General features: G+C 46.7%; 1 protein-coding gene and 1 long non-coding RNA gene across 2 annotated transcripts in view; one reads left to right on the plus strand and one right to left on the minus strand.

Annotated features, from left to right (window-relative positions):
* Nucleotides 1-1270: 1270 nt before the first annotated feature.
* On the plus strand, nt 1271-16446 carry LOC144681491 (uncharacterized). The gene is made up of 3 exons (XR_013576789.1): nt 1271-1384; nt 14812-14909; nt 16312-16446. It is a non-coding gene; the product is annotated as an uncharacterized LOC144681491 (long non-coding RNA).
* LOC144681490 (protein transport protein Sec61 subunit alpha-like 1) overlaps nt 11967-17272 on the minus strand; it is a 35146-nt gene continuing 29840 nt past the window's right edge. The window contains exon 12 of the mRNA XM_078543115.1: nt 11967-14157. Coding sequence (XP_078399241.1) covers nt 13971-14157 — 187 coding nt within the window. The 3' untranslated portion in view covers nt 11967-13970. The remainder of the gene's footprint in view (nt 14158-17272) is intronic.

A 17272-nucleotide genomic window follows, 5' to 3' on the forward strand; every position in this document is an offset into this window, starting at 1 on the left:
TATGTGGTCAGTGCAGTTACCCAGTTACAGCCGACATTTCCTTCTCTCAGGAGCCTGACTGGACTCACCAACTACATCCCAACTCGTTCTGAAGTCGGGGAGAACATCAGCCCGGGATCATGCTCCAGATCAGTGAGGCCACCCCCCCCAGCGGAGAAGGAAGCTGAGCTGTGAGGCCCACCATAGTCACTCTCACATGTAAACCATGGGTCACTCAGGTGAGAACAGGGGGCTGCTTGATTCTAATAGAAACAGGTAGCCCATCCTTCAACAGGTCAAGTACAAAAACTCAGAGAGTCCACGACCGACACTGCTCCTGGTCCACATACTTTTCCCCTGGGCGTGTGCTCACAGTCGGTGTCTTAGAGATTGTGTGAAGACCAGGGCAATCTGCAGGGTCGGCCACACCCTCAGCTCCTCCTAGCTCCGCGTTTGGGAGGAAGAAGGAAAAAGGAAGTAGGACTTGCATTTAGGTAGTGCCTTTCGTGACCACCGGATACCTCAAGGCGCTTTACAGCCAACGAGATACTTTTTTTGAAGTGTGGTCTCTTTTGTCATGTAGGAAACACAGCAGCCAATTTTTGCACAGCAAGATCCCACAAACAGCAAGGTGATAGTGACCAGATAGTCTGTTTTTGTGATGTTTGATTGAGGGTTAAATATTGGCCAGGACACCGGAGAGAATACCCCTGACCTTCTTCCAAATAGTGCCATGGGGGTATTATTTTTTAACACCAGCCTGAGCAGACAAATGGGGCCTTAATTTAAGGTCTCACCTGAAAGGTGGCACCAGTGGCAGTGCAGCGCTCCCTCAGTACTTCACTGGAGTGTCGGCCTGAGATTCCTGCGCTCAAGCCCCTTGGGACCTGAGCCTGAAGCCTTGTGACTGAGAGGCGAGAGCGCGACCCACTGAGCCACGGCTGAGTCCAGCAGGGGGAGGGTGAGGTGGGCTTTCTCCTGGGTTAGCGTCACTCTGTGCTGGGTGAGCTCAGTGCCCCCCACCCACCCCCGAGCGAATCACTGTGAACATTACAAATAGGGGGCGCGGGGCGGGGGGGGTGGATTAGGGTTAGGGTTATCCTTCAGCTTCAATGTTTGGGGCATGAAATCCTTCCCACTACTTGCAGCCAGAAACATTTGTGCGCTTTCCTGCTAGGGGGGGCGCTGGGTAGGCCAGTGAACATGGTCTGCATGTTCGACGCTGTGCCCGTTCCCTGAAAAGTGGTCAGATGGCCCCCTCTGCAGGAATCCCAGGGTAGAGCAGCTGGGGGGAATTTCACTGAATAGACTTGTCAAGGGTGAGGCGGAGGCCAGCTGACAGCTCCAGAAAAATGTGAGGGACAAGCAGTCATTGTTTGAACACCTGCAGGCCTGTCTGCAGATGGTAAGTGTTAATGACTCCCGGCTTCCACCAGAGAACAAACTTTGCTCTTTTGCCAGGAAGCAGGAAAAGACTGTCACAACAGCCGTCTTGGCAAACAACGGCAGGACTGAGGGAGCTAGGCATGAAACATTCGGAAAAAATCAAGGCAGAAAATTCCACATATAATTGCTGTTGTGTTAGCACAGAAACCACTTTAACGGAAGCTATAGGAAAGTCAGCGCCACACTGTAAAATCAAAGGTCACGTCTGTCGCAGTGGGTTTGGTGCCAAGTCACAAGTATCTGACCTTAAAACACCAACAGCTATGAATTCGGTCACAGACTTTGGGCAAAATTATTTCATTCCTTTTGCAATTTTCAACCTTCTCTTCTGAAAGGCTTTTCACTGCTGGGACAAGTTTCCTTGGAGTCTGCCCTGAACTGGGACACTCTCTAACTGGGACACTGACCACAGAGTCGCTCCCTAACTGGGACACTGACCAGAGATTTGTCTCTCTCCAGGGTACAAGCTCCCTCTCTGTGTCCACAGAACATCCTTGTGGTTCTCAGCTTCATGCCCAACTGTTTACACAGGGACTGGTTTTATAACCAGGGTGATGCAGAGCCAAGTCTGATTCTGTTCAAGCAGTGACTATACTTCATAGATTTAACTGCAGGAACCCAGGCCAAATTTCCCACTCTCTCACTGATGGACGCTTGAGGCCGAGGGTGATGCCTCTACAGACAGTGCTCCTGCTAAACCAAAGTCAAGAAGAAGAGGAATTAAGGGTTTTATTAAAATTTCAAAAACAAGATTTCCCACAGGAGTAAAAACAGAAAATGCTGGAAAAACTCAGCGGTTCTGGTAGCGCCTGTGGAGAGAGAAACAGTTAAATGTGACTTGTCTTTGGAACCCAACTTTGCACCCTCTGAAGAAGGGTCATATCAGACTCGAAACGTTAACCCTGTTTCTCTCTCCACAGATGCTGTCAGACCGGCTGAGTTTTTCCAGCACTTTCTGTTTTTATTTCAGGTTTCCAGCATCCACGGCATTTTGCTTCTACTTTCCCTCCGGAAGGAGCCAGTTTAACCTCAGTTAGCAAACAGGTCTAATCAGTCATCCAACTGAAACATTGACAGAATCAGGATTGCTTAAGGGCTTGTCTCAAAATTACCCTCTCAGACTAAGGTGAAAGAACTTATTTTAAATGAAGGATTATCTAACTATGCTCCCGATGTATCTTTTCAGCTATTTCCGGTCATGTCAAAGTCAATGAACTGAACAACAGACCAGGAGTGAAACTGGGATCTTGTAGCTCAATACGACATCATTATCTGCTAGGGTTTGAGACCGGATGATGATAATTTTAGTTGAAAGCTGCTGGTAAGGAGGTTTGAGAAGGACGCTCGGTTGAATAGACGAACTTGGCATTTATATTAAGTCCTACCACATCCAGGGAGAAGGCAGGAGACTGGCAGGAAGTTAAAATGCTCAGAGAGCCGGTGCAGACACAATGGGCTGAATGGCCTCCTCTTGCATCGTAACAATTCTGTGATATTCAGGATATCCCATAGATGACGAGCTGGTTTTAAAATGCATAAACAGAGAAACAAGCTTGCAGGCAGCAAGTAGGCCAAAGCCATCCACATCCATAAGCAGCAAGGTCTGGACAACAGAAATAAAACCAGAAAATGCTGCAAATACTCAGGCAGCATCTGTGGAGAGAGAAACAGAGTCAACATTTCAGGTTGGTGACCTTTCAACATCCAGGCTTGGGCTGATAAGTCATATTCACAGCGCACAACTGCCAGGCAATGACCAACTGCAACCATCGCCCTTTGGCGTTCAATGACATTTAAAAAAAATTTATTTATGGGAAATGGGTGTCACTCGCTTTGCCAGCATTTATTGCCCATCCCTAATTGTCCCTTGAGAAGGGGGTGGTGAGCTGCCTTCTTGAACCGCTGCAGTCCATGTGGTGTAGGTACTCCCATGGTGCTGTTAGGGAGGGAGTTCCAGGATTTCGATCCAGCAACAGTGAAGGAACGGCGATATATTTCCAAGTCAGGATGGTGTGTGGCTTGGAGTGGAACTTCCAGGTGGCAGTGTTCCCATGTGTCTGCTGCTGTTGTCCTTCTAGATGGCAGTGGTCCTTGGTTTGGAAGGTGATGTCTAAGGAGGCTTGGTTAGTTCCATCACTGAATCCCCCACTATCAACATCCTGGGTGTTACCATTGACCAGAAACTAAACTGGACTAGCCTTATAAATACTGTGGCTACAAGAACAGGTCAGAGGCTAGGAATCCTGTGGCGAGTAACTCACCTCCTGACTCCCCAAAGCCTGTCCACCATCTACAAGCACAAGTCAGGAGTGTGATGGAATACTCTTCACTTGCCTGCATGGGTGCAGCTCCAACAAACACAAGATCGACACTGTTGTCATATGCCTTTAAGATATAGCAGCATGACATCACTTTAAGGGAAGTGTGTCATGTGATCCAGCCTCAGTTTCACTTCAGCCTGGAGCAGAACGTAGATACACAGCTCTGCAGTGCTGGTGTCTTCAGGCTTTCTGTCCATGTGTATATGTTCACATGTACCTAGAATGAATACATGAGCCCACAAAATGTTTGCACAATGCCTTATGAGTGATTGGTGCCTTTATATCATTATAACACACATGACATGATGGCAGTGATGGTTCATTCTAAACGATGTAGTGCTTAGTCTGGCAACAAGATTAAGTACATCCAGGACAGAGCAGCCTGCTTGATCAGCACCCCATTCGCCATCTTAAATATGCACTCCTTCCACCACCAATGCACAGTGGCAGCATGTGTACCATCTACAAGATGCACTGCAGTAACTTGCCAAGGATCCTTCTAAACTCATGACTTCCATCACCTGGAAGGACAAGGGCAGCAGACACATGGGAACACCACCACCTGCAAGTTCTCCTCTAAGCCACTCACCATCCTGACTTGGAAATATATCGCCGTTCCTTCACTGTCGCTGGGTCAAAATCCTGGAACTCCCTCCCTAACAGCACTGTGGGTGTACCTACACCACATGGACTGCAGCGGTTCAAGAAGGCAGCTCACCACCCCCTTCTCAAGGGCAATTTGTGATGTGTAATAAATGCTGGCCCAGCCAGCAATGCCCACATTCCATGAAATAAAAACAAAGATCCCGTAGCAGTGCATACCAATATTCTCCTAGAACCAGGGTCACTATGAAAATTGGATGGACATCCAGCCCGCAAAGCTTGCTCTGCCATTTAGTTAGATCATGGCAGATCTGCAGCTTAACTCCATCCACCTACCTTGGCTTCATGTCCTTTTGTTGTAGCACTATAAAATTTTAAGTTAATTGAGTTAGCATCTACTTTTAATTCAGATCGCTATCCAATTTTTATGGTGGACAGTTCCACATTTCGACCACCCTTTGTGTGAAGAAGTGTTCTCTCCTAAATGGCCTGGCTCTGATTTCGAGTTATGTTCACTTCTCCTAGCAACGCCCCACCCCTCATGCAACAGTGGGAGTAGTTTCTCTCTACCTACCCGATGAGTGTTAACTATTAGACAACTGGTCAATACAGGCTTGAGGCCTTCGGTGACTAGCGAATCGATTCACAAGAAATTCATTAGCCATATTCTGGCAGGGCCGAGATAGGGAACTCTGCTTGGATTTTACCTGTCAACAACTTGCATTTATATGGCACCTCTAATAACATAGTGAAACATCAAGGTACTTCACTGGAGCGTTATCAGTCAAAATTTGACACAGGTACAAAAGGAGACATTAGGGCAGATGGCCAAAGAGGTAGCTTTTTAGGCACGTCTTAAAGGAAGAAATAGAGGTGCTGGGAGGTTTAGGGAGGGAATTCCAGAGCTTGGGGCCCAGGCAGCTGAAGGCACAGCCAATGGTGGAGTGATTAACAATTGGGGATGCATAAGAGAACAGAATTAGTGGAGCACAGATGGTTTGGAGAGTTTGGGGGCTGGAGATTACAGAGATAGGGAGGGGCAAGACGATGGAAGATTTGAAAAGAAGGACGAGGATTTTAAAATCGAGGGTTTTGCAGGACAGCGAGCACAGGGATGATGGGCGGGTTAGGTCACAACCAGCGGCATTCTTAAGACATCAAGTTTAGACGGTAGAGGGGAGGCCACCAACCAGGGGTGTGTTGGAATAGTCCAATCTAGATGTAACAGGCATTGATAAGGGTTTCAGCAGCAGATGAACTGAGGCAGGATAGAGTCAGGCGATGTTACAGAGATGGAAACAGGTGGTCTTAGTCACAATGTCGATGTGGTCATAAGCTGAGCTCAGGGTCAAATATGGTGTCAAGTTTACAAAGGCAGATTCAGCCCCAGACATTTGCCAGGGAGAGGGATGGAGTTGGTGGTTAGAGAACAGAGTTTGTGACAATGACTTGGGGCTTCCCAATAATTAGTGGGAGGGAGTGTTCGCTCTTCCAGCACTGGATGTCGGACAAGCTGTTTGACAATTTAGACACAGCGGAGGGGATTGAGAGTGGAGGGTCGTCAGCTTATACATGGGAACTGATATGTTTTCAGACGTTGTCAATGAGGAGCAGCATGTAGCTGAAAAATAGGAGGGATCCAAGGATAGATCCTTGGGAGATACCAGAGCTAAGTGTGTGGGAGTGGGAGGGTGAGGCATTACAAGTGATTCTCTGGCTACAACTGGATGTGAGAGAAAGCACTCGTTGAGCCACATTTTTTTGGTTGTTTTGGAACAGAAGAGAAGTTGATCAACAAGTGGAGTACTTGTATCAGAGAGAAAAGGGTAAATGCATCCTGACAGAACCCAAGAATGAATTTGGGCACACCCTAATTTTTAGCTGAAAAATTCACACCAATCTCGTGACACTGATCCATCCTCGCATCCATCAATGGGCCGTGGAATCAAAGTGCAGTGGGCCATTCAGCCCCTCGTGCCTGTGCTGGCGTTTTGAAAGAGTTAACCAATTAGTTTAACTCGTTCCCCATAGCCCTGCAAAAATTTACCTTTTCAAATATTGATCCAATTCCCTTCTGGAAGTTACTATTGAATCCGCTTGTGCTGCCTTTTCAGGCAGCACGTTCCAGATCACAACTCAGTGTGTGAGATTTATTGATTCAGGACCACAGATACATAAATAGGCAGGCGACTACTCATCTGTAATTTTAAGATAGTTTATTGCGTTCATTAAGAAACAAGAGTTTAGATATGATACTAATAGACAAAGGTAAATGACCCTAACAGCTTGTGATAACAGCATTCCGCTCTCTAGTCGAAATGTTAGGAAACTCTTGCTCGATCTCACGATCTTCCTCCGTCTCCTCTGGTCCATCTGAAGGTAGCAGCTGCCCCACGAGTGTAGCCACCTCACCAGCAAGCCCTCAGCCCAATACTGCCAATATGACACCAATCCATATACCCTTTTTTGGGGGGCTTACCCATCTACCTAACTATTCTGACCAATGGATACAGGACAGGTACTCCAAACGTCAGGTTGGTCCACCACCCACTCTTGTGCGGCACCCCACTCAAGGTCAGCTTTTTAGTTTACATCTTGCTGAGGGTCACATCCTGGTCCTTTTTAAACAATTGCATAGATAAGGGGGACATAAGTTCAAGGTGAGGGGCAGGAGGTTTAGGGGGGATGTGAGGGAAAAACTTTTTTGCCCAGAGGGTGGTGACGGTTTGGAATGCGCTGCCTGGGAGGGTGGTGGAGGCGGGTTGCCTCACATCCTTTAAAAAGTACCTGGATGAGCACTTGGCACGTCATAACATTCAAGGCTATGGGCCAAGTGCTGGTAAATGGGATTAGGTAGGTAGGTCAGTTGTTTCTCACTTGTCGGTGCAGACTTGATGGGCCGAAAGGCCTCTTCTGCACTGTGAGATTCTGTGAACAGAAGACAACATCTTAACTTAGGAACGACAAGAACTAAGTGCCTGTTTCCACAGACTGTTTAAAAATTGTTGCCTTTTTAGAAAGCTTTTTAGTGGGTGTTATATTATGTAGAAAATGTTTATTCAAGACCCCAATTTCTTACAATTGTGTAAAAATACATTTTCCCTCATGCTGCCCTTTGCTATGTGCGTCCTCTGGTTACTGACCCAACTTTTCTTTATTCTTTCACAGGATGAGTGTGTGCTGGCTAGGCCAGCATTTATTGCTGCCTTCTTGAATCGCTGCAGTCCATGTGGTGTAGACACACCCACAGTGCTATTAGGGAGTTCCAGCATTTTGACTCAGTGACAGTGAAGGAACGGCGATATATTTCCAAGTTAGGATTTTTTAATTTATTCATTCATTCACAGGATGTGGGTGTCGCTGGCTAGGCCAGCATTTATTGCCCAACCCTAATTGCTCTTCAGAAGGTGGTGAGTGGCTTGGAGTGGAGCCGGTAGCGTTCCCATGCATCTGATGCCCTTGCCCTTGTTGGAAGAGGTGACAGGTTTGGAAGGTCCTGTCAAAGGAGCCTTGGTGAATTTCTGCAGTGCATCACAGCTAGAATAGTAGATAGGGAGAAATTGTTGCCACTTGTGACAAGGGCACAGATTTATAGTAATTTGTAAAAGCAGCAAAAGCGACATGAGGAAGAACTTTTTCAGGTGTTTTTTTTTGGAGTGGTTAGGGTTTGGAATACTCTGCCTGAGAGTGGGGTGGAAGCAGATTCAACTGAAGTGTTCAAAAGGGAATTAGGCCATTTTTGCTGCAAATCTCAAAAACGCTAGAAATGTACTTCAAGTTCATCAGCATCTAGAAAGATGTTTTCAATGTGGATTTTTTTAAACAATTCTGAAGCATTTCCAACATGAATTGTTTATATTTTAGATAGGAAGAAAGGTGTAGGCCATTGGGCTTATTGAGCCTGCTCTGCCATTCAATTAGATCACAGTTGATCATCTACCTCAACACCACAATTTCTCCATATCCCTTGATGTAATTAACCTCCAGAAATCTATCGATTTTTGTCTTGAACATGCTCATGGACTGAGATTCCACAGCACTCTGGGGTAGAGAATTCCAAAGATTCACCACCCTCCCGGTGAAGAAATTCCTCCTCGTCTCAGTCCTAAGTGGCCTTATTCTGAGACTGTGTCCCCTGGTTCTAGAGTGTCAGTATATTTTTAGATCATTCTTTGTACAAGTTCTCTTAGGTTTGAGAATCTCTATCCTAAACATTAACCTGGTGTTTCTCTACGTACGCCCAGAATTTTCTTTGAATGCCTGAGATCGAGCACATACATTGAACCCAATTTGAGACGAAACTCATACCCATAGGCAGGGGAAGAATTTAGTGCTATCATCTGCCTGTTTTAAATTAAGGCTGCGTGATACACGAACAGATCCCTACCCATCGGCACCATACCCCAGTGTTATGCAGTGACAGGCTTGTCCCTGCCTGTACTGTGCCCCAGTGTTACAGTGACAGACCTGTGCCCAGGGCCGCATCACACTGTGTAGGGGACCCCCTTAACATTTTTATACAAGTTTCCTCTTGACGGCTGGGCCCATGAGCACATGTGTGTGTGTGTGAGAGAAAAGGAGCATCAGCAGCATCCCAGCTACTGAGCACTCAGTTACAAGCACGCACTGCACTACTGACTGTGGTAACTGTGTCACACATAAAACTACACCTTGCTTCCAAGGCTGAACCTAATTGTTGGCTCTCCTTTTGTTAAGGAGAAATCCATGATCTCGATGGGATTGCGCTATAACATTTTTACTAATACACCCCACAGCCCAACTAGAGAAAACTTTAATGCCGGAATTTTCCAGCCCCTCAAGATCTTCTGGTCCTGCCGATGTGAACGGAGATTTTGCAGGCTCACCAGCCCCGCTATGGGGGAACCCACCGCTAGGGGAGGGTGCTGGAAAATTACAGCCTAAATGTCAGAGTGAGGACATTCACTGCGTTCAACTTTTTAAAAAAAAATTAGACACGATGCAATAACTATAAAAAATGACTGTCCATTTTCCAATGTTAAGCGAATGTTAGTTACAGATGTGCACTGGACGAAAAATAAAATAAGCAATGGTTTTAAATTACCGGGGCTGAAAATAAACACAGCAAATGAGTGACTTACCCTACTCTATGTCCGCTTTCAAAGCGTTAACTAGTTCAGAATAGTATTACATTTGACAGGGCAGTCACCCCGATTCGCTGTAACCTAGGGATGGCTCTGCCTATACCAGCCATTCCTGTGCCCCAGTGTTATATAGTGACAGACCTGTCCCCACCAGTACTGTGCCCCAGTGTTATACAGTGACAGACCCGTCCCCACCAGTACTGTGCCCCAGTGTTATACAGTGACAGACCCGTCCCCACGAGTACTGAACCCCAGTGTTATACAGTGACAGACCCGTCCCCACGAGTACTGAACCCCAGTGTTATACAGTGACAGACCCGTCCCCACGAGTACTGTGCCCCAGTGTTATACAATGACAGACCCGTCCCCACCAGTACTGTGCCCGTGTTATACAGTGATAGACCCGTCCCCACCAGTACTGAACCCGTGTTATACAGTGACAGACCCGTCCCCACCAGTACTGTAACCCAGTGTTATACAGTGACAGACCCGTCCCCACCAGTACTGTAACCCAGTGTTATACAGTGACAGACCCCTCCCCACCAGTACTGTAACCCAGTGTTATACAGTGACAGACCCGTCCCCACCAGTACTGAACCCCAGTGTTATACAGTGACAGACCCGTTCCCACCAGTACTGTAACCCAGTGTTATACAGTGACAGACCCGTCCCCACGAGTACTGTGCCCCAGTGTTATACAGTGACAGACCCGTCCCCACCAGTACTGTACCCCAGTGTTATACAGTGACAGACCCGTCCCCACCAGTACTGTACCCCAGTGTTATACAGTGACAGACCCGTCCCCACCAGTACTGTACCCCAGTGTTATACAGTGACAGACCCGTCCCCACCAGTACTGTACCCCAGTGTTATACAGTGACAGACCCGTCCCCACCAGTACTGTACCCCAGTGTTATACAGTGACAGACCCGTCCCCACCAGTACTGTACCCCAGTGTTATACAGTGACAGACCCGTCCCCACCAGTACTGTACCCCAGTGTTATACAGTGACAGACCCGTCCCCACCAGTACTGTAACCCAGTGTTATACAGTGACAGATCTGTCCCCACCAGTACTGTACCCCAGTGTTATACAGTGACAGACCCGTCCCCACCAGTACTGTAACCCAGTGTTATACAGTGACAGACCTGTCCCCACCAGTACTGTACCCCAGTGTTATACAGTGACAGACCCGTCCCCACCAGTACTGTAACCCAGTGTTATACAGTGACAGATCTGTCCCCACCAGTACTGTACCCCAGTGTTATACAGTGACAGACCCGTCCCCACCAGTACTGTAACCCAGTGTTATACAGTGACAGACCCGTCCCCACCAGTACTGTACCCCAGTGTTATACATGGACAGGCCCGTCCCCGCCAGTACTGTGCCCCAGTGTTATACATGGACAGGCCCGTCCCCGCCAGTACTGTGCCCCAGTGTTATACATGGACAGGCCCGTCCCTGCCAGTACTGTGCCCGTGTTATACAGTGACAGACCTGTCCCCACCAGTACTGTGCCCGTGTTATACAGTGACAGACCCGTCCCCACCAGTACTGTACCCCAGTGTTATACAGTGACAGACCCGTCCCCACCAGTACTGTGCCCCAGTGTTATACAGTGACAGACCCGTCCCCGCCAGTACTGTACCCCAGTGTTATACATGGACAGGCCCGTCCCCGCCAGTACTGTGCCCCAGTGTTATACAGTGACAGACCCGTCCCTGCCAGTACTGTGCCCCAGTGTTATACAGTGACAGACCCGTCCCTGCCAGTACTGTGCCCGTGTTATACAGTGACAGACCTGTCCCCACCAGTACTGTACCCCAGTGTTGTACAGTGACAGGCCTGTAGCTACCAGTAATGTAGCCCAGGGTTATACAGTACAGACCTATACCCAACAGTATGTATGCCAGTGTTATACAGCGAGAGACCTGAAGGTTATACAGTGACAGACCTGAATGCACCAGTACTGTACCTGTGTTATAAGGTAACTCCTGCTGGAAAGTGCACGCGCGTTGGAGAGGGTGGGGGTCGACTATGATGCCTCCCATAGATAAATAGTTTGCTGACACTCAGTATGGTGGTTTTAAGGTAATGACCAGCTACTTGAGCAACCACAGTACTCTCCAGTAGCGTGACCAGGCATTATCGGGAGAATCAGACTGTGGTGCAATAGGAGAGCCTGGATAGTGGGATGGGTTGAAGGTAGAACAGAGTCAAGGGCACTGGGCTTGCAGTGAGTGAATAAATCAAGTTCCATTATATAGGATCACAGGGTTTTTAAGCTGGTGCTTTGTCCTAAATCTCTGGACTACTGAGGGTCGAGAACAACAAATACAAAATCTGGCTCCCATTCTCCCACTGGAAGCTGTTTATGAGTGGAGCATAAACCAGTTGAACGGAATGCCCTGGTTGTGTGCTGTATAGGTGAGGTTATCTCTACGTGCCTTCACAGAGCCAGCTGTGTACAGGGTCAATCAGGAAGACTGATCAACATTTTCTCAAACACTTTTATTTATAAAGACTGGGTTTTAAGTGAGCAGGTCCTGGGGAAGAACAAACACTGCTTAATGAGGTTTAGTCACAGCCAACAAGGTGGGAATGCATAGAAATTCCATTTTTTTCCCCCCAAACTGGAACCATTGGTCGCAAGAGAGAGAGAGAGAGAAATCCTGAAATGTTTTGACACCATTCAGCGAGAGAGAATCCTTTAAAATGTCATTATCACAACACAGGAACATCAGTTTTCATCTGGGCGCTGACAATTACATACAAAACTAACTATGCTTTAAAAAAAAAGGTTTGGAGGACAGGCGCCAGCAAATTTACTGATGGAGCTCAGCATTTTCAGATGCATTCAGGATACCAGCCGTCTCCGCCTCTCCCTAGCAGGGGTGGCTGCACTGTCAGCCTGTACACTCCACCTGGCCACTTTGCCTGCATGAACCCAGGTCATAAAGTGTCACCAGGCAATTCGACCATGGAAAGTCAGCAGCATGGGTGGGCCTGACGTGTCCACATATAACGCAGCAGGAGTCAGTGAAGGATGGTCAGGAGCGGGCAACACCTTCCCACCCCAGCTTGGCCCAGGAGGCGTCGGAATAGAAATCACAGAGAAACTCCTCACTAAGCACTGCACGGTTCATTTCTGAACTGGTGGCAAAGGGAACGAAAAATCAAAGGCATCAGTCAGCTGTACAAAAAAAAAAAATCTACATTTAACCTGCCTTTTAGAAGCTAAATGTCAAATTTTATTTTATTTGTTCAAAGTATCAAATCAGGAGAATTCTAACCTGCACCTTTAGGTTCAATTGTTTGAGGTTTAACAAGCATAAGCAATTCTAACCCCAAACACTCAACAGCTGGTTATAATACAAAGTATCATCCATACAATGAACAGACTCACATCTCTAAATACTCCAACCATAGAAATTCCAATAAATTTGCTGCTGCATCCACTATCAAAACCGTACAATGTGACATTTAGCAATGTCAGTGCTACGCAGGTGATCTCTTGGTATTTTTTTTTTTAAATCAACCCCTGCCATAACTGTACTGGCCACAATTTTAACACAAGAGGCAGAAACTAGGAGGGAGGGGAACGAACGGACAGCATCCCAACATTATGCTGAACACATGTGGACGGGTAGTGCTATTATACAGATCTCCAACACAAGCCGCGCATCACTTACATGACATATCTGTCCCAGGATCATTTAAGTGTTCTCCCCAGTCTTTCTTCCTTTCTTTCTATCTAGGAGAGGGCCAATCCCTGCTGAGGCATCATCCCATGGTTGGAAGCAGTCCCCTTGTGCATCTGAGCTTAGGTACACCAGCTGACTATTAAACCATAAGTTGAATCAGAGCAGAATCTGACCCCGTCCTTGCCAGACACCATCCATGTATTTTTGGAACCGGCACTTTTGAATTGTTGTCGAGAGCGTTGTCTGAACTCCCCTTCGCAACCGTCCAGCTCAGGAGTGTTGAGGTTCACTGCACTGATCGAGTTCCTAAATCAGCAACAGATCAGGAGAACAAACCAGAGAACTCCCTGGCCTGGAGGTCTCAATCATACATGTATTTACCCACAGTGGCATTGAGAATTTTAAAATTCAAGAGAAACATCAGTTCCTGCTGAATATTTTAGTTGCACCTTCGAATCGCAGTGAAAGAAAACACAACGCACGTGCACACACACACACACACACACACACACACACACGCCAAACCTTCCCGACGGTGGAAATTTGTGCTTTTAACCATAATTAAACAAAACAAGATTCCAAAGTATGTTTTTCAGTTCTTGGTACCAAAAAAAAAACAATGAAAAGCTGAATCAACCCTATCCCACTCAGAGCCGTGAATTGTCAGAAAATAAAAATGCAGCTCTGGGCAAGATAGGGTTCAGAAACATTCTTCCCCCGCTGTGATAATCTGGAAATCTCTCTCGCCTGGGCTCTCACAAAAACACTCAAAGGAAAAGAGTCGTCGCACTGTTAAAAGAGCAGGGCTCCCATGCTTCCCACTTCACTCTGCTCTTTCACAAAGATCTCAAAGTACTGGTAAATGATGGTCACCGCTAGTAATATACCAGTCCCAGATCCTATGGCCCCCAGAAAGTCCGCAAGTACAGATAGTGCGCCAATGCACAAGCCTCCAAAAGCAGCGGCAGTGGGAATATATCTGTAAAACAAAAGTTGAAAGGATTCATAAATACAAATTGCCGACTATTATATCCAAACTTGCAACAAAACAGAATTTGAGATTCTATCTAAAATAGGGACTGAGTGTTAGAGACATGGCCATCTACCTCAGATCCTGGGTTATAATCGAGCCTAGACCAGTGAGAGCGCTTCCTGTTTACTCTACCAGTTTGGGAGCCTTAATCCAGGGGCCAGTAAACACAAAACGCCACTCCACTAATTCAGCCCTAATTAGTACTCCCAGGAGCCAGCAGTGAGCTGGTGTCAATGTAGATTTTCTGACACACTGTTTGGAGTTTTACTCCGTATCTAACCCACACTTCACCTGACCTGTGCTCAGCACTGACACTGGATATTCACCCCAGGACTGCCCATCTTCACCTTATAGTTAAAGAGAGGTGGGAAATGAACCAGCTTATATTTCACCTTTCTCCTAACTATACTCAGTTCTGCCGAAGGGTCATGAAGACTCGAAACGTTAAATGATTTCTTCTCCACCGATGCTGCCAGACCTGCTGAGTTTTTCCAGGTAATTCTGTTTTTGTTTTTTCACCTTATAGTTGTTCGGTAGTACAGAATTTGATATTGCTGAAAAAGGACAGTTTGCCAAAGCTTTTTGTCTTTCACTCATCAGGACAAGCGCAAGAATACCAATGTCAGGGGAAGCAACAACTTTATAGCGTATGAGAAGAGAGTGCTGATTGGTTGGTAGAGGCGCTGCCATGGAGAATGGTGACTGACAGTTAATTGCCAATCATTGTTTGAAATTAAAACCAGGCAGCTAGACTCTGATTGGTCAAGGCATTTTCCTGAGGAATGAACCAGCGAATGGCTATCACATTTTGTTTAGCTGAAACAGGCGCAATGTGTGTACATGTTCCTTCTGTCTGCAAAGAACAGGGCCCTGTGTATTAATATATGTAGCTTCCAATACACACAAAGGTGCCACACTGCGAGCCTAACTGACAATCTTAATTTGGTTGTCAGCGTAGTTTTTAAGCACACTGAGGATTATTTAGCAAATGTTGTCCAATTGCAGAATCACGGCTAATGTTGGACACTGTTTTGCAAGCACGGGCTGGTGGGTACGGTCTGTACCTTACCCGTTGTGAACAGTGGCCGGGACATGCTGTTTGATATGATCTGTCAGTCTTTGGGACATATGGCCTGCATACCTAGCATCACCCTGGCACTGAAATTCATATACCACATTGCTCATTTGTGAGATAGGCCAAACTTCTTTTTGGCTTGACGACAGCATCCTATTGGTAGCAAATACCACTCGTGTTGCTACTGCATAGTAGCAGCGTGAAACAGCTAGCTTCACCTGTTGCTCAAATTTTTGAGGCACCTTGCCCTTCCCGGGTAGTTTGCAGTAGACTGGGCACTTTTCAGGGCCGAAAGTGATGGCCTTGGGGCCGCTCATGAGTTTGCGCGATATACAGCACGAAATGATCTGGTAAGGTTAGCCATTATTCTGCAAGATGTCTTTGATGCCCCTATTTCAGCATCAAGCTTGCCTGGTTGCCGATAAGGCCAATATTATAGTGCGGGGAACTGTAAGAATCCCAACGCGTGTATTGACCAGGGAAGGTTGGTTTGTGGTAGACCGTGGTAGAGAACCCCCTGGCAGGTTTCTCAACTAGTACGTCAAAGAAAGGAAGTTCATTTGACTGCTCCATTTCAAAGGTGTATTTGAGCACAGGATGGTGCCCATTAAGACATGTAAGGAAATTATTACATGCCGGCTATGGATTTAAATACAGCAAACGTATCATCCACATATCGGGAATATGCAAGTGGTAGGTTAGGAGTCATTGGTATTCCTGCAATTGTGCTGATGAATACAAGTCAAAAGGCTTTGACAAAATGTCTTTTTTCAGCAATACTCAAATCTTTACCTTGGTGATCACAAAACATGATGTGCAGCTACATGACCACCTGGAGTTCAAATGTACCCGACAGTAATGACAGTGCAAGGAAATGAAAACACACTGGACACAACGAGCACTAGATGGAGCCTGTGCTTTGTTAGTTCTGGGTAGTAATGGAAATACTTTGTGCAATGCCTTTGGATTCAACATGCGTGCATCCCTCTCTATAACTGTCTCTCATCTGTTCATCTCTCCCCAAGAGAACCAGCTCCTAATGCATCTGTGTTTCTGTCTGCAACTCAATGACAAGATGTGCTCAAACAAAAGGCTTTTAACATTTGTGACGAACGTCAACTCTACATGGAGATGCTCCTTAGAATGAACTAAAGTGTCCAACCTTGGACAACCTGTTTTGTAAAGAAATACTTTGATATCTCTCTTCACTCATCCAAACTTTGTGCCTCTTCTCTTTAGCACGTTGGCAATCTCTCTTGAAGCCTCCCACATGCTGGGATTCGCCACACAAGATAATTGTGGAGAGCACCATCACCACATGGACTGCAGTGGCTGAAGCACACTTTACTTCCATTATCATGCCTTTTCTTTAAAGAAAGCTTTTGAATTTGTTTTGTTTTTTAAAAAATATTTGCCTCCCCACACCCCCAACTCTATTTTCTTACAAACACAGTGTCCAATTTCCTACCATTATTACAGGCCCACAGCTGATGAACTGAGCTAGGCCTGAGATGGCAGTAAGTGCCCCAACACATTACACAGAGGGCAGACGCTGCAACCCGCAAGGAGGCTTCATGAAATAGCATGGCAGAGGGGGTTGAATCAGGGTTCTGGATTAGGATCAAAGCAGCTACAGGCTCAGCCGTCCATGCAGGAAGGGAAACCAGAGGACTGAAGGGCACTCAGGCAAGAGAATCCAATTGTTTTGGACAGGCAGGAAATACATCAAGTATTGCACAGAAACACTGTGCAAATTCTCAAAATGGTTTGCTCCGTTTGAACTAAATGCCTGCCTTTTAGAACATACAGGCCAGTGCCTACTCAAGGTCCAAGGGAATCCTACTCCATCCCTTCTCTATGACACTTTCTGCCCGGAGGAAGGGGTAAGAGCGCTAGCAGCCAGCTGCCTAAACCATGGTCGGAATCAGCTTGTAACACAGACCACCTCGCTTCACGTCACTGCCCCTCCCCAAGACCCAAAATTAG

The sequence above is a fragment of the Cetorhinus maximus genome, chromosome 6 (genome assembly GCF_964194155.1).
Source record: "Cetorhinus maximus chromosome 6, sCetMax3.hap1.1, whole genome shotgun sequence".
In the NCBI taxonomy this organism is placed as follows: Eukaryota; Metazoa; Chordata; class Chondrichthyes; order Lamniformes; family Cetorhinidae; genus Cetorhinus; species Cetorhinus maximus.